The 25,223-nt window shown below is 37.3% G+C and overlaps 1 protein-coding gene across 6 annotated transcripts; it reads right to left on the minus strand.

The window, feature by feature from the left end:
* Positions 1-620: 620 nt before the first annotated feature.
* On the minus strand, positions 621-24,289 carry GEMIN2 (gem nuclear organelle associated protein 2). Of its 6 annotated transcripts, XM_004376491.2 has the most exons (10): positions 24,023-24,277; positions 23,589-23,673; positions 19,784-19,873; positions 19,465-19,524; positions 12,358-12,471; positions 10,130-10,174; positions 7,240-7,308; positions 4,126-4,236; positions 1,976-2,034; positions 621-1,260 (listed from the first exon to the last, which is right to left on the minus strand). In XM_004376491.2, exons 1-10 carry the CDS (start codon positions 24,157-24,159, stop codon positions 1,221-1,223), a joined length of 810 nt encoding a protein of 269 aa, XP_004376548.1. In that variant the 5' UTR covers positions 24,160-24,277; the 3' UTR covers positions 621-1,220. The 6 variants fall into 6 exon arrangements, 4 of the variants coding, with proteins under 4 accessions (XP_004376548.1, XP_023587221.1, XP_004376549.1 ...); XM_023731453.1 differs by lacking the exon at positions 12,358-12,471 and having other exon boundaries at positions 24,023-24,289; XM_004376492.2 differs by lacking the exon at positions 10,130-10,174 and having other exon boundaries at positions 24,023-24,285.
* Positions 24,290-25,223: the final 934 nt, after the last annotated feature.

The following is a 25,223-nucleotide window of genomic DNA, read 5'->3' on the forward strand; positions in this document are numbered from 1 at the left end:
CCTCCTTTACTTCTTTTCCTATCTTGAATATAGACAGAATGCCTTGAACTGCAGCAGCCATCTTGTTAATAAGAGGGAAAGGCTAAAAGAATCTCAGAGAACTTGACATCACTGAGTCACTAAACCAATGCCAGTGTCAAGCTCCTCTAAGCTGCTTGTTATCTGAGAAAAATAAATTCTTATTTGAGTAACCATTGCTATTTGGATCCTGTTACTTAAATCAGAAAACATTCTTATCTGATACAAAAATAAATTATAAGAAATAGGAACAAAAGATTCAACAACTAGAAAAATCCAAACAGTTGATCTATAATGGTACTAATATTGAAAATGATTTGTTAAGAAAAAATTTTGCTCCCAGACAGCCGTTTAGTTCAGTAATGAAGTCACTCCTAAAGTTCAGCTTTTAGCCAAAGATTGGATAGGCCCATAAAACAAAATGAGACTAAAGGGGCACACCAGCCCAGGGGCAAGGACTAGAAAGTAGGAGGGGACAGGAAAGTGGTAACAGGGAACCCAAGGTCGAGAAGGGAGAGTGTTGACATGTCATGGGGTTGTTAACCAATGTCATACAACAATATGTGTACTAACTGTTAAATGAGAAGCTAGTTTCTTCTGTAAACCTTCATCTAAAGTACAATGAAAGAAAAAAAACCAGAAAAAAAAACTGTGCAATAAAGAATTTAAAAATAAAAATATTATGTTTAAAGGAAAAAAGCTTAACTAGTTTTGTTGATTTTAGACTATGAACACATTTGCCATTTAACCTATTTTCTTTTTAATACTCAGGATATTTATCAATTAACTGTCTTTTTTGTCAAGAGTCAAGAAAATTTTAAGTAACCCAAACAAATTTTCAATAAAATTTTATATGTATGTATATAAATAATGAAAGCACCAAAGACCTACTGTAAAATTTCATGATACAGTTTCTACACAAGCTGCTTCAGCAATAAATGGCACTCAATTTGTTTTAAAAGCATGTGATGGTAAAGAACTGTTCAAACTGGTAATCACAAACTGGGTGAGATTTTCCATAGATGTTTCACACATTCAAAACAGTAAAAACCATCTTCTGAATATCAACTTGAGCTGCAGAGGTTAAGGACCCTTCACATAGTGTTGAAGATGTGATACAATCTGCACTTGAATTGGCATTGCACTTTCTCAGACTAAGGCTGCCTTTACCAGTATCTTCTATCTCTGAGAGATCAGCTACATCAAGATGGCTCGTCTGCTAAATCACGTTGGTCAAAATACCTATCAAAAAAGAGAATAATTGTAGCACTACTACCACCAACAGATGAGGGTAGGTATTACTCTGCCTTTGCTAGCTTTGTGATTGTAGGAGTTACTTAACCTCTCTGTACCATGGTTTCCTCATCTGTAACCTGATAATACCTACTTTAGGATTAAATAAGTTCCTATTATAAAGCACTAAGAAAAGTGTTTGGCACAAAGTGTAAATGTTAAGCAGCAGCAGCAGCATCATTATTGTAGATGAAGAAACTAGATGTTGAATAAGTATAAATAATAATAAACTAGATGTGTATTCTGAAATAGTGTACTGTGTTGGAGAAGGGGGGAGAGGACTAGGATTACCCACCTCCCCAATATTTAAATATATCAAAGCTATAGAAAGGTACAGAATAAAAACACTGATCAAGTCCAGAAATAACTTTCTGGAAGGCAAACTGTCAGTTACAAATCGCAGTTTTAAAAGTACATACCTTTTGACTTATTTCTAGGAATTTACCCTTAGAAATAAACAGAGCTGTATGTGTAAGGATCTTTACTGCAGCATTATTTGCAGAGGTAAATGGGAAACAATAGGGGATTGATTAAATAAATTGTGATACTTACAAAATTGTTTTCTTAAACATCATTTTCCTCAACTGTAAGATGGAAACAATAGTACCTACCACCATTGATAACGCTAGTATAAAGCAAGAAACCAAGAATGACTTAACTATACCTGCTAACCAAGCAGATTAATAAATTCAAAGCAGGGACTCTCTCATCATCTTTGCTGTCCTAAAAAAAGAAAAAAAAAAAAAAACATAAAATGTAGTTTTCTCCTCCCTAGTATTTTTGAAAAACAATTCCTTTTAAGATGCAAAGCATGAAAATTTTATTAGATGACAGTAACCACATGGAAATAGGAACCCTCAAAGAAAAAAGAATTATGGAGTTAATGACCTCTTGAGAAACGTCTAAGATCTTCCTTTAAAGATTCTTAACAGACAAAGGGAGTAACAGTTGAGGGCTCTAAGGGGGAAAAACTTTGGAGAGATTTTTCCTGGTTCCTATTAGAGGAACAATCGAATGTTCTACTTGAACAATAATGAAAAAAATTACATAAAAGATACTTTAAGAGACTTAAAATTGAGAAGAAGCTAAATTCTGGCTTCCAGCCATAAGGTATACATACCAGAAAATATTCCAGAACAGAGTTTTCAATTTTAATGCAGATAGGTTCTGAACTCTAAGTTTTAGAAAGTTCACTTTAAATATTTGCCAAAATGACAGGCCTAGGACACATGGAAGGTAGTTTTACAGAGTATGAAGTTTATTTTGATACATTTCAAGACACAGTCACAATTACCTATTGAGTAATGTTAGATAAAACCAAAACAAAACTCGTTGCCGTCAAGTCAATTCCAACTCATAGCGACCCTACAGGACAGGGCAGAATTGCCCCATGGGGTTTCCAAGGAGCTAGTGGTGGATTCAAACTACCGACCTTTTGGTTATCAGCCCGAGCTCTTAACTACTGAGCCACCAGGGCTCCAATGTTAGATAGTCATATATTCACGCAAACTCGGGATGCACTTGTATGTTGTTAGTGCATTCAATTTAAACCTGGTGGCATAGTGGTTAAGAGCTACAGCTGCTAACTAAAAGGCTGGAAGCTCAAATCCACCAGGCGCCCCTTGGAAACGCTATGAGGCAGTTATACTCTGTCCTATAGGGTCGCTATGAATCAGAATTGACTTGATGGCAACTGGTTTGGTTTTTGGTTAAGCACTATAGGGAACAAAGCTGAGTAAAACATATTATCTGCTAAGAGCACAGAAGATAAAATATCTACATATTAGCTTTAATGAAAGGGAAAATGTGTTAAATGCCATGTAAAGGATACAAAGTATACTGGGAAAACAGAGGAAGGAGACTATTTCTAGTTAGCATTAGGTGAAGAATCATAGCAAGTGATAGAATATGAGCCAGACTGTGAAAAGTAAATGGTATTTAGATGCAGATTGGAAGAGAGTAAAAAGATACTTCTGCAGAGGGAATAAAGTCCAGGAACAAAGCATGGGGAATATTTAGGGAAAAGCAAGTATATTCTGCTTGGAATATAGGCCATACGAAAGCTGGCTGGGGCCATATCATGGAGATTTAATGGAAACATTTTGGAGTAGTCAGTGGACAACAACTATACATTTTGGGGAGGGAATAGCAATGAGGGAAAGAAAAAAGTCAGAATTGGGCTTAATCTGGCAATAGATTCATTTATATTGTAATGCTGCAGAGATTATATTAGAGGAAGGGTCTGAGAGTTTCAAAACAATCATTGTGCCAGTGACCACTAGTTGACTAGCTTCTTGTCTTCCTTTACTATTTACGACATAAGTTCATTTTTTAGCTAGGCATAATGCCACTTAGCTAAAAGTAAACATTTCCCATACCCTTTATGACCATGTGACTAAATTCTGGCCAATGAGCTATAGAGGCAGATGTGCTTGTGAAGCATCTGGGAAGCCTGTTTAAAGGGTATGGCCTTCTTCTCTTCTTTCCAGATACTTATAATGAGATACAATGGCTGAAGCTCCGGCAGAGCCATCTTGTATCCTGAGGTGAGTTTGAAACCACGAGTAGCAGAACTCAAAGGCCTCGGTCACTGCCATCTTAGATCTACCTACTTTCAGATTTCCTCTATCTGAGGAAAACATTTCCATCTTTTTATTTATTTAAGCTACTGTTATTTTGGGTTTTTCTGTTATGTGGCCATATCTAATCCAAACTAATAAAATGTTTCACGTGTTTTCCTATTTCACTGGAATCCTTTTTACCACATATAAATCACTGGGTGCTTTCAATTTGAAACAGAAAGTTGCAACTTACCACTAAGAGCCTCACTTCAGAGCACCTTCTTGCAAGCTGCCGAATCAGTGAATGAGCCTCAGGTAATAAGGGTTTTTCAAGACAAGCCAACAAAGCATAAAGCCATCTTCCCTAAATAGAATTTTTTAAAAAGTAGTTAAGTAGGCAAATACTGAACCATAAGCTTAACTTATTTTTTAAGAATGTTTAATGTTGTTCCTGGTTATCTGCTATGAATGAATTCATAGAATATTTAACTATATTTTGTTTGGACATAGATAACAAAGGGTAATCTGTACAGCCAGATGCTATCTCTTCTATCTTGTAACTATACAGCACATTGGATACTTCCAAATATTCCCTAATACTCAATTTGTTTCAGAGATGCTTACTACAACTGAACTCCTAATTCATACTAAAAACTACATTAAGATGTTTATAAATCCTTGCAAAAATTACGTTATGTTTTTACTTTGTCCACTAGAGACAAATCATAACTTTATCCTCTGTGTCCCTACAAAGGGACTAAAGATGAAATAATGTTTTGAAGGTCTATGGCAGAATAAATTTATCTACCCTCCTGTTTTTTTAAATAGATTTTTCTTTTTAATTATAAAAGTAATATATACTCTATGCAGAAAAACTGTGAATACAAAAAGTACAAAGAAAAAACAAAGCTGTAATTCTACTTCCCAGATAAAATTTCTGCAAACATTTTAATATGTTCATTTTTTTCTATGCATATGTACAATTTTTCTCAATCGTTTCATCACTGTAATACCATTCTGTGGCCATCTTTTTTACATACAGTACACATAATGAACATTTTCTCATGTTAAATGGGATTAAAAGGGAATTTTATTAAATATTTTCAACACTGCACTTAAACAAACACTTATCATACTTTTATTCTTTTTTCCTCCTAAACTCTGTGAGAGTATAACGATAGTTATTATATCCCCAGGACCTTAGCCTAGACCTGGAACATGACAGAAGTTAATTAAAAATATTTGTGGAATGAATGCATAAACATGATTTTTAAATGATACAATGCTCCATTGTGATACACCATGATTTACTTAACCAACATCCTATCGTTGAACACTCAGGATGTCACAATCAGACACAAAGAACTGATATAAAATTTTAACTTCAATATCTAGATTCCAATGAACAAATAGCCTTAGAATATAAACAAAGTTATCAATGGAAGGTGTAGCTAACATACCAATGAATGGGGAAAATACTGTTTCATTAGTATTGAAAAAAATACAAACTACATTTACTTTGAAGTACTACAATAGATTTGAAAAATCATCACAAATCATAAAATAATGTTAGATTGAACCACATGGAATTGCTGATAAACATTAACCTACAAAACAACAATTTCATATGGTTCCACTTACAGTGGGTTATAGAGAAGAGAAATAAATTTAAGTATCCATTGCTGCTGGCATTATAAACTGGTTCATTTCTTCTGGACAGCAATCTGGCAAAATGTAATAAATGTTTATAAAGCCCTGATCCAATCATTTTAATCTAGAAATATTTCTACCTTTTGGCTATTGTGAATAATGCTGCAGTGAACACTGGTGCACAAGTGTCTATACACATCTACCTGTCTTGGGTATACCTAATTTGTGAATACACTAAGCCACCTAAGAGTGGAACTCCTGAGTCATATGGTAGTTCTGTGTTTAACTTTTTTAAATCTAGGAATATTCTGAGAATTTAATACTAATAAAAAAAGAAAGAAGAATAAATGGGAATAATTTAGTCACAATAGCAAAATATAGGAAAAGAGTCCAAATGGTCAATAATGAAAGAATCAAAGTAAACCAAGATACATTAAGACAATGGAAATTATGTGAATTACGTTATCAAATGGAAATACATATATATGAAAAGTGAGCTAAATAGAATACATGCATTGATTACAACTATGTAAGAGACATGTATAACCACTGATGGAATCAGAAACTGATTTAAAACATGTTTCCTCCAGAAAAAGTACATACTATATAACAGAGATTCCAAAGAATGAAAATAGGAAAGTCTAAAATAAAAATCTAGAGATAAACGGATACACTTATGGAAGAAACTTATATAAGCCACTTGGCTGAACAGTCAGCTGGGAAACCTATGCACTGTACTGCAGTGCTGGTTTATCTGTGTCTCCCAGGAAACTACAAGCTTCTGGAGGGAAAAGATTGTATCTTTGTTTCATGAGCACTGTGGATAATACATAGAAAGTGTTCGATAAATGTTAAATCAATGCACGGTATTCAGGAGTCCTGACAGGGAGCTTCACGGTCTCAGAAACACTTTTTTGCAAATATCCTCAAATTTTTTGTTTCTAAAAATAAAACATCACTCAAAAGATGATAAAATTTCTTAACATCAAATTAGGGGAGAATTAATCAGGGGATAATTCATTTATATAATCCCCATCAAATTTACCCAATTTTGAGGATGAGAAATAAGCTGTAAATATAAAGTACTAAAATAGAACAGCAGTGTAGCATAGCTGTTTAAGAATACACATACTAGAGCCAGAATGTCTGGGCTTGAGTCTCAGTTACTAGCTGTGTGACCTTCAGCAAGTTACTTAACCTCTCAGTATTTCAGTTTCCTTATCTGTAAAATGGAGATAATAACATTCATTGGTTGTTGGAGGATACAATGAGTTATTATATACAATCTTTAGAGCAATGGCTGACATGTTGTTGTTAGGTGCTGTCAAGTCCTTATTTGGACTGGATTTCAAGGCCATTCTTGAAAATGCATTTCAAATTTGCTTTAAGCCACTGCTCAAAGTGGGGTTTGCAGACTGGTTGCAAGTTTATGACCTGCTTGTTGCTGAACTGAGCTAAGATAAAGAACACGTATCAGGATATAAATCAACTCTTTAGTTCAGTTGACATCTTTTCCCCCAAAGCAAGACTTCCTCAATGAAGGAGGTAGGACATTGATTTATACTGATGTAAGCTCCTTACTTCACTGCAAACAAGCATAGTTATGAATACATATATACATACATATATATACTTATATATGCACATAAAGAAACATCTTACATATAAGTATATATAATTTTGCCTGCATTATGAAAATAAAAAGATGCAATACTACCAATTCTGGTGTAAAGTCTCTTTCTCCAAACCAATTACTCAAGTATTCCAAGACACTAGTTACTGTTGCCTAAAAAAAAAGAGAGAAAGGAGAATTGTATTAGTAATAAAATACCAACAAGTTCAACATAAGCTTCATTAAGTTTGGTTGTGAAAGCAATCTGATGTTTAAAAGGGCCTCATTCTGCAGACATCCAGAGAAAACTGAGACTCTGGTTAGTGATACGATTTGATGGCTGACCCAATGAGAAGCTTTTTAGATAGTCTTATACACTCTCAAAGATCAACAAATGCCTTAGTTTAAATATGAGGATTTAGTTTGTAAGAATAAACAACTTACTTGAAAAATTCTGTTTTCTTAAGAAAAAGTCTTTGCATAAATACCTTCAATTTCCCAATTCAAATTGAATCAAAGTACAAATCTAAAGAGAAAATTAGCTACAGAGATGTGTTTTAAAGTTGCAGAGATAGAATTTACCAAACTTTTAAAAATACTCTCTGGCTTACTCAAATATGAAAAACAAACCAGTTGCCATTGGTCAATTCCAACTCATCGCAACCCCATGTGTGCAGAGTAGAACTGGATTCCATAGCTTGCAAAGTAGAACTGGATTCCATAGCTTTTTCAAGTCTGTGACCTTTCGGACGCAAACTGCCAGGCATTTCTTCCAAGGCACCCCTGGGTGGGTTCGAAGCACCAACCTTTTGGTTAGTAGTTGAGTGCTTAACCGCCCCACCCAGGGACTCTTATTCAAATACAGTTGGACACTTATAAAAATCACACTGAGTTTAATACGACTGTTACAGTATCTTCATGCAAATGACCAGTAAGTGAAACCGTCAGCCAGTTTATGATTTCCAACAGAGTATGACCTCCTAAAACGGCACTGGTGGTTCAGTGGTAGAATTCATGCCTTCCATATGGGAGACCTGGGTTCCATTCCCAGCCAGTGCACCTCATGCACAGCCATCATCTACCTATCAGTAAAGGCTTGTGCTGTTATGATGCTGAACAGGTTTCAGCATAGCTTCCGGACTAAGATGGACTAGGAAGAAAGGCCTGGTGATCTGCTTCTGAAAATCAGTCAATAAAAACCTGTGGATCTCAACAGTCTGATCCCCAACTGGTAATAGGGATGGCCCAGGACCGGGTACTATTTAGTTCCGAACTGCATGGGGTCGCCATAATTTGGAGGCTGACTCCATGGTAGCTAACAATAAGAATGTGACATTTTTGAAAAAGAAAAAAAAAATTTCTCTTCCAAGGACGGTACACAATACTGGGGAAGCCAGCACAACTTGTACAAGGCAAGGTCATGGAAGCTCCAGACACATCCAAACTCCCTGAGACTGAATTACTGGGCTGAGGGCTGTGGGGACAGACCATGGTCTTGGCGAACATCTAGCTTAATTGGCACAAGATAGTTTATAAAGTAAATGTTCTACATTCTACTTTGGTGAGTAGTGTCTGTGGTCTTAAAAGCTTGTGAGCGGCCATCTAAGATACTCCACTGGTCTCACCCCGTCTGGAGCAAGGGAGAATGAAAAAAACTAAAGACACAAGGGAAAGATTAGTCCAAAGGACTAATGGACCACAACTACCATGGCCTCCACCAGACTGAGTTCAGCACAACTAGATGGTGCCTGGCTACCACCATCGACGGCTCTGATAGGGAACACAACAGAGGGTCCTGGACAGAGCTCGAGAAAAATGTAGAACAAGATTCTAACTCACACACACAAAAAAAAGACCAGACTTACTGGTCTGACAAAGACTGGAGAAACTCCGAGAGTATGGCCCCGGGACATCCTTTTAGCCCAGTAATGACGTCACTCCTGAGGTTTACCCTTCAGTCAAAGATTAGACAGGCCCATAAAACAAAACGAGACTAAAGAGGCCACACCAGCCCAGAGGCAAGGACGAGAAAGGAGGAGACAACAGGAAAGCTGGTAACAGGGAACCCAAGGTCAAGAAGGGGAGAGTGGTGACATGTCGGAGGGTTGCCAACAAGGGTCACAAAACAATGTAGTAACTGTTCAATGAGAAGCTAGTTCTGTAAACTTCATCTAAAGTTAAAGAAAAAAAAAAAAAAACTAACAAAAAACTCTTCCAGGGGTACCCAAAGCTACATAAAGGCAAAACAAATTTTTCATTTGCTCTGAAAATGTATTACAAAGAATCCCCATTCCTAAAAGACTGAAGAATCGAAGTTCAAATTTCATTCCTTTTGATCCAAGAAATTATGTATTTCATTCTTAATGCACTGTGTAGGCCATCTAGAACTAGAAATGGCAATCTAACCTTCATTATCTAATTCAAACCTCAGAATCTAAAACCTATCATTGAAGCCCAGGGGCAAGGACTAGAAGGGAGGAGGGGACAGGACAGCTGGTAATAGGGAACCCAAGGTCGAGAAGGGAGAGTGTTGACATGTCGTGGGGTTGTTAACCAATGTCATACAACAATATCTGTACTAACTGCTTAATGAGAAGCTAGTTTCTTCTGTAAACCTTCATCTAAACTACAATTAAAAAAAAAAAAACTTATCATTGAAATGTATAAAATTGAATAGTTTAGCACTGTGATAAAGATCGTAAGCTCTGGAGTTAGGTGGTCATGAGCTTGAAACTCTGTGCTCCCATTTATTTGCTGAAAAATCACCTGCAAGTTATTTAACCTCCAATTTTGTTTCTGCATCTATAAAAAATGGATAACAGTAACTCCCCATATAGAGTCCTAGTGAGGATTAAGTAAGAACCATTAAAGGATTTAGCACAGGCGCTTGCATACTGTAAGTATTCAGTAAGTGTATTCAAATACTTTCACTTAGAACACATACACACATTGCAAACAAAGAATGTATGTATCCTTATCATCAGATGGATTTTACCTGATTCATTCGGCTAACAATACTAAGCAAGGGAGGAAAGCCAATCTGGAAAAAAAAAAAAAAAATACTGAAATTTATTAAATGATATTATAAGCAGGGCTTTATTTTTTTTTAAACTAGTGAATTTCTTGCCACACTGTTTAAAAACAAAGAATGGATAAAAGAAAACACCTTTATCGCCCATTATAACATTCCAGAAACTATCATGTTGGTAATGCCCAAGAAAATAATTACATGAAATTTGAATATGTAAATTTTAAAATAAAGAACAATTTTAGTAACTAAAATGTTAAAATACAAAATTAAAAAAAAAATGATACTACCTGTAAAGTTAACTTCCTATTAAATATGTTCAGTAAAATTATAACTAACAGTGATACTGTGACATTAATATATGGTATACATCATTTCAAAATCTTTAGCTAAAGCTAATTATTTTCTGGAATTAAGGATACCTGAATTAGACTGTTTTTTTAAAAACTCAATCTGATTAGATTTAAGGAAAAAAAAAAAAAGTATTCTTTGGAGTTTGATGCTGGGAGTCCTGATTATAAAAACACCACTGAGCTGTGAGAAACTTAAGAGCATATGCATTAAACTGTTGTGTCCTTAAATGGTTCTCTCATGTGGTGTGTTTTACTTGTACATACTGTGAAAATAAGCTAAATAAATAAATTTTTATTCTTTGTCAGATTAGAAACATTTTTGAATTGTAGCATACATTAACAATATTCTTCAAGAGGACAAAAGGTTATATAAGAAAGAGTGCCAGCTTAGCCCCCTTAGAGATTTGAATCTATTTATACTCCTATGATGGAGCCCTGGTGGCGCAGTGGTTAAGCGTTCAGCTGCTAACCAAAAGGTCAGCAGTTCTAATCCACCAGCTGCTCCTTGGAAACTCTATGGGGCAGTTCTCCTCTGTCCTATAGGGTCGCTATGAGTTGGAATCACTTGACAGCAATAGGTTCGATTTTTTTTTTGTTTGGCATACTCCTATGACCATGTGTGAGACTGCCTGTTTTCTCAGCCCTCGTCAACATAGTATTTCAAACTTTCTTTGCCAATATTACCTAAAAATAGCAGCTCAGTGTCGTTACAGTTACATTTCTATTACAAGTGATGTTGGGCATCTCTCATATAAGAACCACTGGTATTTCCTTTCTGTGAAATGTCTATTTATATCCTCGGCCTGTTTTTCTATAGGGTTCTTGGTCTTTTTAGTGATTTTTGGAGCTCTTTATATTTTTTAGATAAATTAGTTTTAAATGGAAAAAACACAACGTGGCACACTATAAAACCAAAACCCGTTACCGTCAAGTCGACAAAGGGTTGTAAAAAAAAAAAACATACAAAGAATATGTGACTGGGACAGTGTGAGGCCCACAAAGCCTAAGATATTTACTGTCTGGTCCTTTACAGAAAATGTTTGCCAACCTCTGACTTAGAGAGGTGCTAAAAAATGCTTGGTGAGCTGTTAACCAATACGCCACCTGGGCTCCTTGGCACCTACAGCAAACAATAAATATTTGTGGAATAGAACAAAACATAATATAGGGAGTAAGTAGTAATATAGATATATGTAATAAGTTCCATAGGAATATCTGCAGACTCAAGGCAGGTGAATCCTGAAGGACAAGGAGTGGACCACATAATACATGATTACAATGAAGCCATATGAAATTTAAATACATTTTCAACATTTCTTTTCCAGAATAAGTAACCACCAAGCATTTTTTAGCACCATTTTGAAACTGTTTCATGTTTTCCTTTGTCATTCCTAGGTCATTGTTTGATCCATGCCTAATCATTTTGAAAAACCAAATCCTATCTAACTTGCAAAATTACACAGCTAAAACATGAAAGATATGAAGTCAATCTAAAATAAGTCAGAGTAAATTGTTTCAGAAACCGGACTGCCATTTTATAAGTTAAAGTGCCAATGAACTAAGTCAGAGGTTGGCAAACATTTTCTGTAAAGGGCCAGACAGTAAATATTTTAGGCTTTGTGGGCCTCACACTGTAACAGTCACATATTCTTTGTATATGTGTTTTTTTTCTTTTTTTTTTTGCAATCCTTTGAAAGTGTGAAAACCATTCTTAGCTTGTGGGCTGTACAGAAACAGACCATGGGCTGGATTTTGCCTAGGCCATAGTTTGCTGACCCCTTATACTAAGTGATGCACCAAAATTAGAACCCTTTTTGTTTTGTTTATTCACATATCATCTACCTGTACATAATCAATTCCTGGACTTTCATTTGTAGCTGGTCCAACAATCCCTTCAGAACATAACCTTTCACCCAGACAAAATTTTTTCCAGCCGTCTTCATCCTCAGATTTTGGCTGGGGAAAAAAAAGAATTTATTTCATTGTATTTATTTTTATACTGAACAGTAAGAAAAGATATTAGAATCCCCATAGTCCCACCACTTCAACACACAGATATATTGCCTGTGAGGTCACACCATATGTAGTATGTGTTTGGTTTGGATCACACTTTTATGGATGCTGACAAACCAGGGAGTGTCCAAAAGAGGGTGATAAAAATGGAAATCAGTATGGAAAAAACATACAATAAGAATGCTTACAACAAGGATGTTTAATCCCACAAAAGGAGACATGATTATATACTTCACATGCCTGAAGGGCTGTCTGGTGAAAGAAGGAATAGATTTATTCTACAATGCCAAACGGAAAAAGGAGCACTGGTAGGGAGAAGCATTCAGCTCAATATAACTACCTTAACAAAACAATTAGTATTTGTACTCATAACCTTGTACATTACTCTGCATAGGTGCATTTTCTTCTTCCGAGCATAAATAGGAGGAATATGAGACCCTTAAAAGGTTAAAAACTATTATACGGGGACAATGTATCCACCTTTCCTCATTACTCCATTAGGGCAGAAACTGTTTCTGTTTCATTCAGCACTGAATACCCTGATTATTGAATATACAAAACCCAAACCTGTTGCCATCGAGTCAATTCTGACTCATAGCAACCTTACACGACAGGGCAGAACTGCCCCAAAGGGTTTCCAAGGAGCAGCTGGTGGATTCGACCTGCTGACCTTTTGGTTAGCAGCTGAGCTCTTAACTACTGCACCACCAGGGCTCTGGCATTGAATAGAGTAGGTGATTAATAAATAACTGCAGGTGAGAATGTAAAATGGTACAACCACTTTGGAAATCGATTTGATGCTTCCTTAAAAAGCTAGAAGTACCATACAATCCAGCAATTCCATTCCTTGGAATATATCCTAGAGAAATAAGAGCCGTCACATGAACAGATATACACACACCCATGTTCACTGCAGCACTGTTCACAATAGCAAAAAGATGGAAACAACCTAGGTGCCCATCAATGGATGAATGGATAAACCAATCATGGTACATTCACACAGTGGAATACTATGCAACGATAAAGAACAATGATGAATTTGCAAAACATCTCATAACATGGAGGAATATAGAAGGCACTCTGCTGAGTGAAATTAGTCAGTCGGAAAGAGACAAATTGTATGAGATCACTATTATAAGAACTTAAGAAATGATTTAAACACAGAAAAAACCATTCTTTGATAGTTACGAAGGTGGGGAGGGAAGGAGATGAGTATTCACTAACTAAATAGTAGATAAGAATTATCTTAGGGGAAGGGAAGGACAACACACAATACAGGGGAAGTCAGCACAACTGGAGTAAAGCAAAGCTAAGAAGTTTCCTCAATACAAGCAAACACTTCGAGGGACAGAGTAGCAGGGGTGGGGGTCTGGGGACCATGCTTTCAGGGGACATCTAGGTCAACTGGCATAACAAAGCTTATTAAGAAAATGTTCTGCATCCTACTTTGGTGAGTGGCGTCTGGGGTCTTAAAAGCTCACAAGCAGCCATCTAAGATGCATCAATTGGTCCCAACCACTTGGAGTAAAGGAGAACGAAGAACACCAAAGACACAAGGAAAGTACTGGCCCAAGAGACAGAATGGGCCACATAAACCAGAGACTTCATCAGCCTGAGACCGGAAGAACTAGATGGTGCCCGGCTACCACCAATGAATGTCCTGACAGGGAACACAACAGAGGGTCCCTGATGGAGCAGTAGAACGATGGGATGCAGAACTCAAATTCTAGTAAGAAGACCAGACTTAATGGTCTGACTAAGACTGGAGGTGCCCTGGAAAGCATGGCCCCTGGTTTCTCCATCACCCCAGAACTAAAACAATTTCCGAGGCCAACTCTTTAGACAGGGATTGGACTGGACTGTGGGACATAAAGTGATACTTGTGAAGAATATGCCTCTTAGACAAGTAGATACAAAAGACCAAAGGGGCGGCTTCTGTCCAGAGGTGAGATGGGAAGGCAGAGAGTTAGGAGCTGGTTGAATGTTCATGGGGAATCAGCAGCGGAGGGGGGGAATGTGCTGTCGCAGAATGGGGTGAGCTGTTGGGGTCTCATAACAATGTATGTTAAAAAAAAAAAAAAAAAGAATAAAATAAATAAATTAATTAATTAAAAAAGAAAATGTTCTGTATCCCACTTTGGTGAGTGGCATCTGGGGTCTTAAAAGCTAGTGAGCAGCCATTAAGATGCATCAATTGGTCCCAACCCACCTGAAGCAAAGGAGAATGAAGAACACCAAAGACACAAGGAAAGTATTAGCCCAAGAGACAAAAGGGCAAAAAAAAACAAAAAACTCAACAACCCGAAAACAGAAAAAACAAAAGGTGCCCAGCTACCACCAATGGCCACTCTGACAGGGATACAATAGAAAGTCGCTGACAGAGCAGGAGAAAAGTAGGGTGCAGAACTAAAATTCTAGTAAAAAGACCAGACTTAATGGTCTGAGACTGGAGGGACCCTCAAAGACATGGCCTCTGGACTCTCTGTTAGCCCAGAACTGAAATCTTCCCCAAAGCCAACTCTTCAGACATAGATTAGACTGGACTATAAGACATAAAATGATACTCATGAAGAGAATGCTTCTTAGCTCAAGTAGATACATGAGACTAAATGGGCAGCTCCTGCCCAGAGGAGAGATGAGAAGGCAAAAAGGGACAGGAGCTGGTTGAATGGACATGGGAAATCCAGGGTGGAAAAGAGGAGTGTGTTGTCACATTACAGGGAGAGCAACTAGGGTCACGTAACAATGTGTGTATAAATTTTTGTATGAGAAACTAACTTGACCTGTAAACTTTTGCTTAAAGCACAATAAATAAATGAGAAAATCAATGTTTATATTTAAAGAGTTGCCATCAGAACGTGCTTTTAAAAATTTTTCACGCATTAATATTCACATACTGTTTTACATTTGTCAGGATGAAGTTTTAATTGCTACATAGCATTCTATTGTTTTGATAGACTGTAATTAATTCATCAATTATGTTAGATTGCTTTCATTTTTTCAAAAAATTATATATATATATATATTTGTGGGCTGTACAAGTTACATTATTGATGTGGCTTCTTTTTAAATGAGTAGGCATGTACCCAGAAGTCCTTATACCAAATAAGGAAAAAAAAAAAAAAACCACCTGCCTGCCCACATGCCCACATGCCCTTATTAGGAAGGTCCTACTACATAGTGAAAGGAACACAGGTTTTAGAGTCAGAAAAACTATAACTCTTGAATCCCAGCTATAACTCGTACTAGCTAAGAACAGTTGTCCCTCGGTGTCAGTGGAGGATTGTTTCCAGGACCCCCCCAGATACCAAAATCCACGGTTGCTTAAGTCCCTAATACGACATAGTATTTGCATATAACCTATGGACATCCTCATGTATACTTTAAATCATCTCTAGATTACTTATAATACCTAATACAATGTAAATGCTATGCAAATAGTTATTCCACTATAATGTTTATGAAATAGTAACAAGAAAAAAGTCTGTTTTTTTCCCCTGGAATATTTCCTTTATACCTTCCTAGAGCAGAACTTTCAACTGCCAAATATTGAATCTTCCAGCTTTCAGTGACAGCTAGTGTAGCTCAGGAAGACTGTGCAAGCAGCCTCTTCCATTTATTGCAATGTGTCCCCATGTAAAAGATGTTAAGAAGCACTGCCTAGAGGAGGCTTCTGAAATCTACGAACCCCCTGAAACTGTGTGTAAAATTTTGAGTACAGGTGCATTTTTTTCCCTGTGGATAAACAGCTTTCAACAGATTCTCAGGGGGAATATGAGACACCCTAAAAGGGTAAAAACTCTTGTCCTAGAACAATGTATCCACCCTTTCTGGTTTTTTATTCAGTAGACTAGATAAAACGTATCTACTAAACAGCTTTAAATTACATCTAGAAAATGCTCTTTCCCATTATGCACTTTCGAGGCTTCACTAAGATGCCACTGATACCACGAAGCAGAGAAGATACTCTGCAAGCCTATAGGTTTGCTTCATGGAACCATTCCCTCATAAAAAAAGTTCAATAAGCCCTTATTCAATCTCTTTGTAAATAAATACTACTTGCCATGGATTGAATTCTGTCCCCCCAAAATATCTGTCAACTTGGCTAGGTCATGATTCCCAGTATTGTGTGACTGTCCACAATTTTGTCATCTGATGTGATTTCTATATGTGTTGTACATCCTATCTCTATGATGTTGATGAGACGGGATCCTGGGAGTTATGTAAACTCAATCTAGAAGATTAGATTGTGTTTTAAGTCAATCTCTTTTGAGATATAGAGGAGAGAAGCGCGCAGACAGGGGGTGACCTCATACCACAAATGCAGCACTGGGAGCAGAGCGCGTCCTTTGGACCTGGGGTCCCTGCACTGAGAAGCTCCTAGGCCGGGGAAGATTGATGACAGGCATCTTCCTTCAGAGCCGACAGAAAGAGAATGCCTTCCCTTGGAAGTGATGCCCTGAATTCAGACTTCTAGCCTACTAGACTGTGAGAGAATAAACTTGTGCTTGTTAAAGCCATCCACTTGTGATATTTCTGTTATAGCAGCACTAGATGACTAAGATGCTAGTAAAAATGTATTTATTTCCTAAAAAAATGTCTAGAAGAACCCTTAAAAACTTGTAGAAGCCTAACAATTATCTACTCTAAAGTCTCCCAAGATGCTATGGATTCAAATTGTCATAAACACAACAACTTACACTGTTGATTTTATACTTTTCAGGCTACTAAAATAAAGGAGGTCCTGGGTAGAGCAAATCATTAAAGCACTTGGCTGCTAATCGAAAGGCTGGAGGTTCAAGTCTATCCAGAGGCACCTTGAAAGATCTGGTGATCTACTTCTGAAAAATCAGTCATTAAAAACCGTATGGAGCACAGTTCTATTCTGACACACATGGGGTCATCATGAGTCAGAATCGACTCAATGGCAACTGGCTTTTTTTTTTTTTTAAATAATATTTTATTGTGTTTAAGGTGAAAGTTTACACAGCAAATTAGGTTCCCAGTTAACAATTACTACACAAATTGTTCAGTGACATTGGTTACATTTTTCACAATGTCTTAACATTCTCATATGTAACATTCTGGATGTTTCATTTCCAGCAATCTTGTTTCCCTGTCCCCTTACCCTTTCATCTTTACTTTTGAGTAATTGTTGACCATTTGGTCTCATATAGATGATTTTTTAAAGGTGTACAGTCCTCAATGGTAATATTCTTTATTTTATGAGCCAATCTGTTCTTCAGCTAAAAGGTGACCTGAGAGGGTAGTTTTGGTTCAAGGTTTATGGAGCATCTCAGGGTGATAGTCTCAGGAAGTCCTTTAGTCTCAACTGGTCCAGGAAGTCTGAACTTTCTTTTGGGTGTATGTGTGTGTGTGTGTGTTTTTAAATTATGCTTTACATGAAAGTTTACAGGTCAAGTTAGTTTCTCACACAAAAATTTATACACGCATTGTTATGTGACCCTAGCTGCTCTACCTATAATGTGACAGCACACTCCTCCTTCCTACCCCAGATTTCCTGTGTCCATTCAACCAGCTCCTGTCCCTTTTTGCCTTCTCATCTCACCTCCAGACAGGAGCTGCCCATTTAGTCTCATGTACCTACTTGAGCTAAGAATAAGAAGCATTCTCTTCACAAGTATCATTTTATGTCTCACAGTCCCGTCTAATCTTTGTCTGACGAATTGGCTTCAAGAATGGTTTTAGTTTTGGGCTAACAGACAGTCTGGGAGCCATGTCTTCCAGGGTGATTTGGTTTTTTAATATACAGGCAGTCCCCAAGTTACGAACATCCAACTTACGTACAACATATAGTTACCAGCCAATCATGTAAAATCTATTATATTAAAAATCTGAAGTACATACAATGGTTTATAACAACAAGCAGGCGCTACTTTGCAACATGTATCAAGACGTTATTATTATTACTATATTATTATGTTAAAGATGTTTTAGCATATCTGGAAGTGCTTCTTTAGTGTTTTTTATGCATAGAAAGGTACGCTATATACTAAGACAAACATGTGATTAACTGTTGTGACTTACATACAAATCTGACTTAAAGACAGACTTAGGAACAGAACTCGTTCATAACTGGGGACTGCCTATAATACAATTATTACTATTAATGGTATATGGAAAAAAAAAAGAAGAAAATAATATGGACCAAGTGAGTGAATCTCTAAAGACTGGAAGTAAATATGGACTATTTCAAACAGGTATATAGTCATCCCTTGGGATCCATGGGGGATTGGTTCCAAGACCACCGTGAATACCAAAATCCGCAAACGCACAAGTCCCCTTATATAAAATGGCATAGGTTTTTTTTTTTTTTTTTTTTTTTAACATAGCACAGGAATGAGCAGTGTTTCACTTTGAAGTGGAACAGTGATGGTTGGGCCAGATTAGGGCAGACGCGTGAGGCACTGGATCAAAGTTGGCACTTTTAAGGATAGCTGCATTTGGGCCCTCCTGCCGCAGGCTACCCTCCAAGCCAGGGGTTCTTCAGGTAGGAGTTTCTGGGTGATTTTGGACAACCGCACATACACGGTACAGAGTGTACTAGGTCCTGGGCCTGCCAACTTTATTCTTTTCTTCCAGACAAGAGACCTCTGCCACAAACATGCTCTGCCAGCGCACTGGTCAGGCCAAGAAGCACCAGAGCATAAGTTCGTGACCCCATTCCTAGTGTTCTCACTTGTCCAAACTGTGTCAGGGTGGGACTGCCTCTAGTCCCCCGGGGGCTTCTTTCTTCACAGCCACATACCGTTCCTTAGACCAAACCCTGTCTTGTCTTGTTCTACCCTCTGCGTTGCCCCCACGCCCTTGAGCTCCTCCCCCTACTCGAATATTTTCCATCTGTGGTTGGTTGAAACCGCGGATAGGGAAGGCCAACTGTACATTGTATAACTTAAACTGAGAAAACTCACGTACCATGATCACATTACTATCCAACTGTTGTGACTTCCAGTGACTTCTATGCTTGTTCACACTCTAGAGAAAAAAAGTCAGACAGTGATCTTTAAAGAATAAATAACTGAAATTGGTGTCTGTACAATAATCTAACAATCCTACTACTTGGAAAATATGCTCCAAACTGTATTATGTTTAAGGATTATGGTAATAATTTACTGATTCATAAATATTCTTATACTCATATTTCAAAATCATGAATCTTATTTTTCCAACTACAGTCTCAGAACAGAAATAAAGCTGAGGAAAGGGTTTAATTTGATTAAATGATTACAGTTACCTGTCGAATAGCTGAAAACTGTGCTACTTGTTGCTGTTGCCACTGAAGTGTTGGGGAATATCCTTCAGGAGCAGGTTGGCATCCTGAGAGCTAGAGATCAGAAATGTTATAACCAAGGTTTAGTATTACAACTAGGATCTCATGCCTCTACAAAGTAAAAGCAGATCTAAAGTAAAAGAATAGAATTAAGACTATACAAGAAAAATACATACTGCAGATGCAAAAAAGTAGGCATTTCACTTTATATGTCAAACAGAAATCATTAAGAAAAGATCTTTACTAGTCACTTCGATAAGAACAATCTAGAATAGTTTATAGTTGAAGTATAAGAATTCCACTTCTACTATGATGGTCTTGTTTTTTTTTCAGACTGCTTGGTTATTCTTTTTTTTTTTTGGAATACTTTATTGTGTTTTAGGTGATGGCTTACAAAGCAAACTAGGTTCCCGTTTAACAATTTTTATACAAATTGTTCTGTAACATTGGTTACAATTTTTGCAATGTATCAGCATTCTTATTATTTCCATTCCATTTGCTCTGTTTCCATTTATCTAGCTTCCCTGTACCTCCTTGCCTTCTCATCCTTGCTTTTGGGTAAATTTTGACCATTTGGTCTTGTGCAGTTCATCGTTTATGGAAGCACATACCCTCACAGGTGATTTTTTTATAAGCCAATCTATTATTTGGCTGAAAGGAGACCTACGGGAGTGGCTTCAATTTCAAGTTAAGGGTATCTTAGGGCGATAGTTTCTGGGGCTCCTTTAATCTGGTCTTTTTTAGGAATTTGAGTTTTGTTCTACATTTTTCCCCCATTTTATCTGGGACCTTCTATTGTATCCCTATTCAGAACAGTTGGTAGTGTAGCCAGGCAGCATCTAGTTCTTCTGATCTCAGGCTAGAAGAGGCTATGCTTCATGTGGGCTATTAATCCTGTGGACTAGTTTCTTCTTTGAGTCTTCCGTTTCCTTCATTCTCTTTTGCTCCAGATAGAAAGAGACCAACTGTTGTATCTTGGATGATCACTCACGAGCCTTTTAAGACCCCAGACGCTACTCACCAAACTAGGATGTAGAACATGATCTTTATGAACCATGTTATACCAACAGACTGAGTTATCCCATAAGACTATGGTCCCAAGCCCTTTAACCTAGGAGGTCTCCATAACTGAGTATAAGAAATCTAAATGACATGAGCCTTGAAGATATAATCTAGTCCCATCTTTCTATAACAACAAAATACTCTGAAACAAAAAAAAGAGGGTATACCCCAAATAAAGAATATTAGAATGGGCAAAATATACTCAAATAACTTGAGACACTTGACTTTAAAGGGCCTACTGCTGTTTTCTAACACAGTACATAATCCACAATTGATCACATATTGAAATAAAACTTGTGCGGTCACTTTTTAAAAAATTAATTACATAAAACATCATCTTCCATCAATTAAAGACTTCTGAAAACGAACGTTAAGAAACATTACAGTATCTGAATTAAAATTCCTGATTATAAATATCACATAAACAAATTACTTAGAACATAAAAGGGAAAAGAATTTATTGTCAAAATGTAAGAACAGCTGCTCTCAACAATAATGAGATACATACCTATTAGAATGGCTAAAATCTAAAACACTGACAACACCAATGCTGGTGAGGATGTGGAGCAACAAGAACTGTCACTCATTGCTAGTAGGAATGCAAAATGGTATAGCCATTTTGGAGGACAGTCCGGCAGTTTCTTACAAAGCTAAACATAGGCTTAGTATATGATCAAGCAATTGTGCTCTCAGGTATTTACCCAAATGAACCAAAATTTATGTCCACACAAAAAACTGCACAGGAATATTTACAGCAGCTTTATTCATAATTGCCAAAAATAATAAGCAACCAAGATGTTCCTCAACAAGTGAAGAGATAAACTGTGGTACATTCATACAATGGAGTATTATTCAGTGATAAAAAGAAATGATCTATCATGCTATAAAAAGACATGGAGGAAACTTAAATGCATACTGCTAAGTGGAAAAAGCTACATGCTGTATGATTCCAACTATATGACATTGCGGAAAAGGCAAAACTATAAAAACAGTGCTCCAAACTGTACTATGTTTAAGGATTACGGTAATAATTTACTAACTGATTCATAAATATTCTTATACTCATATTTCAGAATCATGAATCTTATTTTTCCAACTACGGTCTCAGAACAGAAATAAAGCTGAGGAAAGGGTTTAATCTGGCTGGGGCTCAGGGAGAGGTGGAAAGGGATGAACAGGTGAAGCACTGGGCATCGTAAGGGCAGTGAAACTATTCTGCGTATTGTAATGGTGGATACGTGGCATTAGGCATTTGGAAAAAACCCACAGAACTATACATGACAAAGAATGAACCCTAATAAAAGATATGAACTTTAGTTAATAATAGTGTTATCAATATATGCTCATCAATTGTAATAAATGTACCACACTAATGCAATATGTTAGTAACAGAAGAAACTGTGCAGGGGGAACAGGAGGTATATGAGAATGTTGGACTTTCTGCACAATTTTTCTGTAAACCTAAAATTGCTCTTATAAATAAAATGCATTAAAATCTTTAAAAACAGAAATAAGATTAAAAACGAAAGAAAACAAAAACTGTTGCTCTCCTTTGACCTTACATCCAATATCACCTCCTCAGAGACTGTCAGTGACTAGTCTATCTAAAGCAGTTTTCCTTGTTATTTATTGGTCATTATGTTTATTTTCTTCACAGCAATAGTCACAATGTATACTTATTTGTTTATTCTGTTTTCCTCAGGAGAATGTATACTCTGTAAGAGTGAGGGCCTTTTCTATCTTCTCCTCTGTTATATTCCCAGTGTCTGGCACAACCTAGGTGCTTAACAAAAAATGTGTTGCATAAATAAATGAAAATGACTACATTGTGAAAGTAGCTGGAAAAAGTTTAAGATATGTGGGTCTCTATTCTTAAAGAAGCAGGAGAAAATGTGGCAGTATGCTTTTGTAAATATTATAGCCTTGGAAACCATATGGGGCAGTTCTACTCTGTCCTACAGGGTCGTTATGAGTCAAAATTGACTCGATGGCAATGGGTTTTATTCTTAAGAAGGGAGTCTCTGGGTGGTGCGCAGTTAAGTGTGAAAGGCTGGCGATTTCAATCCACCAATAGGTGCCTCAGAAGAAAGGCTTGGCGATCTGCTTCTGAAAGATCACAGCCATTAAAAACACATGGTGTCTGTCACCAGGCATTGGAATCAACTCCAAGGCAAGTGGTTTAGTATTCTTAAGAAACTAAACTCAGTCAAACTAGAATATGCAATTACACAGCTACAGAATGGGTAAACTACACTGGATGAGTGTATACACCAGTCTAGTAATAATTATGAAGATTCAACTGGCAAAAGTTTCCTTAAAAATAAAGTGTACAAAATTGTGACTGTAATGTCACTAAACTGTATACTTAAGTATGTTAAGTGGCAAACTTCTGTTATATACATATTTCACCACAATAAAATAATAGTGTAGAATAAGTAACTCACTTAAACACTCCTTCAGCACTGGATCACGTTCCTAAGGTAAGACAGCCAAGTCTCCACAAATGTCAGGGTTACTGCAAGTCTCTCTGAAAGCAGTAAATGCCAATTGTCCTTCCGTTAAAAAGTACAAGCAAATGTCTAACTTCCGTAGGGAGTAGTCAAATCTTACATACACCATAACTGATACTGTCGGATACTATAGAAAAAGCCTTGGACTTGTAATTTGTGGGGGAAAAAAAGATCTCCAAACGGTTAATAAAACTCACAGAAACATTCACAGTTTGCCTCCTTTTCAACTTCTTTGGGTCAATTTGAGCTACCACAACATCTGGACATTGGGCTGCTTCGAGTCTATAAATGAATAATAAATGAAAGAAACTTAATTACTATTGTGCTTTGTTCATGTGTATTAAAACAAGCGATCCATTTCTAGAGTTCATTATGAAATCAAAAGCAAAAAATTTCAGAACTGCAACTGAAGTACTAAACATTTCTGAAATTATCTGAATTGAAAACAAGGAAATTCAAGAGTACACAAGATGTAATCCAGGAAGCTTGATCAGACCCGAGCTCCCGTGGGAAGGGGAGAGGAAGAAACTCGAGCCTGGCTTTAACACACAGGAGCCGAGGGGGGAACCGTGCACTGGGCCCAGGGGCAGGGCGGACGACCAACCCACCCGCACAGGGCCAAATCACTCACTGGACGCGCCTCAGGTACTCCTGAGGCGTCCTAGGGGGTACGGAGGGATCAAAACATTCCGTCAAGTCGCAGGGCTCCACTGGCAAGAGACGGGGCATAAGCTCTTCCACAGCAGACTCCACCGGTACCCACGCCATGACTTCCAGTCCAGCCAGTGCCACGCAGCGCAGGCGCCTAGTCTAGGTCACAACGCAAGCGCACTAGTCGGTGTCTTTGCTGCGGAGCAGAACAAGGGGCGGGAGCTGGGAGGCAAATTTGCGCATGCGCAAACAAACGCTTGCTCTCAATGTTTGGTCTCTGGTTGTGCAGCATAGATTCGACGACCTTAATTCCTTGCAAAGAGGTTTCTGAAGTGTTGCTGGGTATGTTGCCGTCTATTCTCTTTTCAGGATAGGGTAAAGACATAGCGTTATTAACCTTTATGCATCCCTAGTAGTGAGGGCTTCTTAAATGTTGCTTGGATTAATGAACAAACAATATTACTGTAATTATTTATTCAACTCTAAGTTCTTAAACCTCTGGTAAACATGTTACAGGCATTTCCTCATGTAATTCTTACTAAAATCCTGTGAAATTTTGTAGAGTAGGGAATCGATTTAAGAGGAGTGAAGTACTACACCTGTGACTCTCCCAAAGGGGAAGAGCTAATTCCAACTTAGATTTATCCCACGCCAAATGAATGAACCATTAATTTTCCAGAGGAATTCTTGTGTTTGCTTACCTCAAAGATCATTTTATATTTATTTGAAAGGGATATTACTCTTATGGTGGTCATCACCTCCCTCCTTTTTTTTTTTATTTTAGAAAAATCACTTAGCTTAAATACAAATACTGTAGTTCAAAGGAAAAAGCTAATACCAACACCCAGAAATTACCATTACTAATGTTAGGTCAGAGTCTTGGTGGTGCAGTGGTTAAGAGCTCGGGTACTAACCAAAAGGTGGGCAGTTGGAATCCACCAGCTGCTCCTTGGAAACCCTATGGGGCAGTTCTACTCTGTCCTATAAGGTCGCTATGAGTCAGAATCGACTCGACGGCAGTGGGCTTAATGTTAGATTAACCTTGTGAGGTAGCTGTTATCTCCGTTTTGCAGGTGTGGAAACAAGGCAGAAGTGCATTACTTGTCTAGGGTCAGACTAGCAAATTGCAAGAAACAATGGAAGTATTATATCTGAGCTTTTCAAACAAGCTCTGAGTAAAA

This window comes from Trichechus manatus, unplaced genomic scaffold (assembly GCF_000243295.1).
Source record: "Trichechus manatus latirostris isolate Lorelei unplaced genomic scaffold, TriManLat1.0 scaffold00043, whole genome shotgun sequence".
Lineage (NCBI taxonomy): Eukaryota > Metazoa > Chordata > Mammalia > Sirenia > Trichechidae > Trichechus > Trichechus manatus.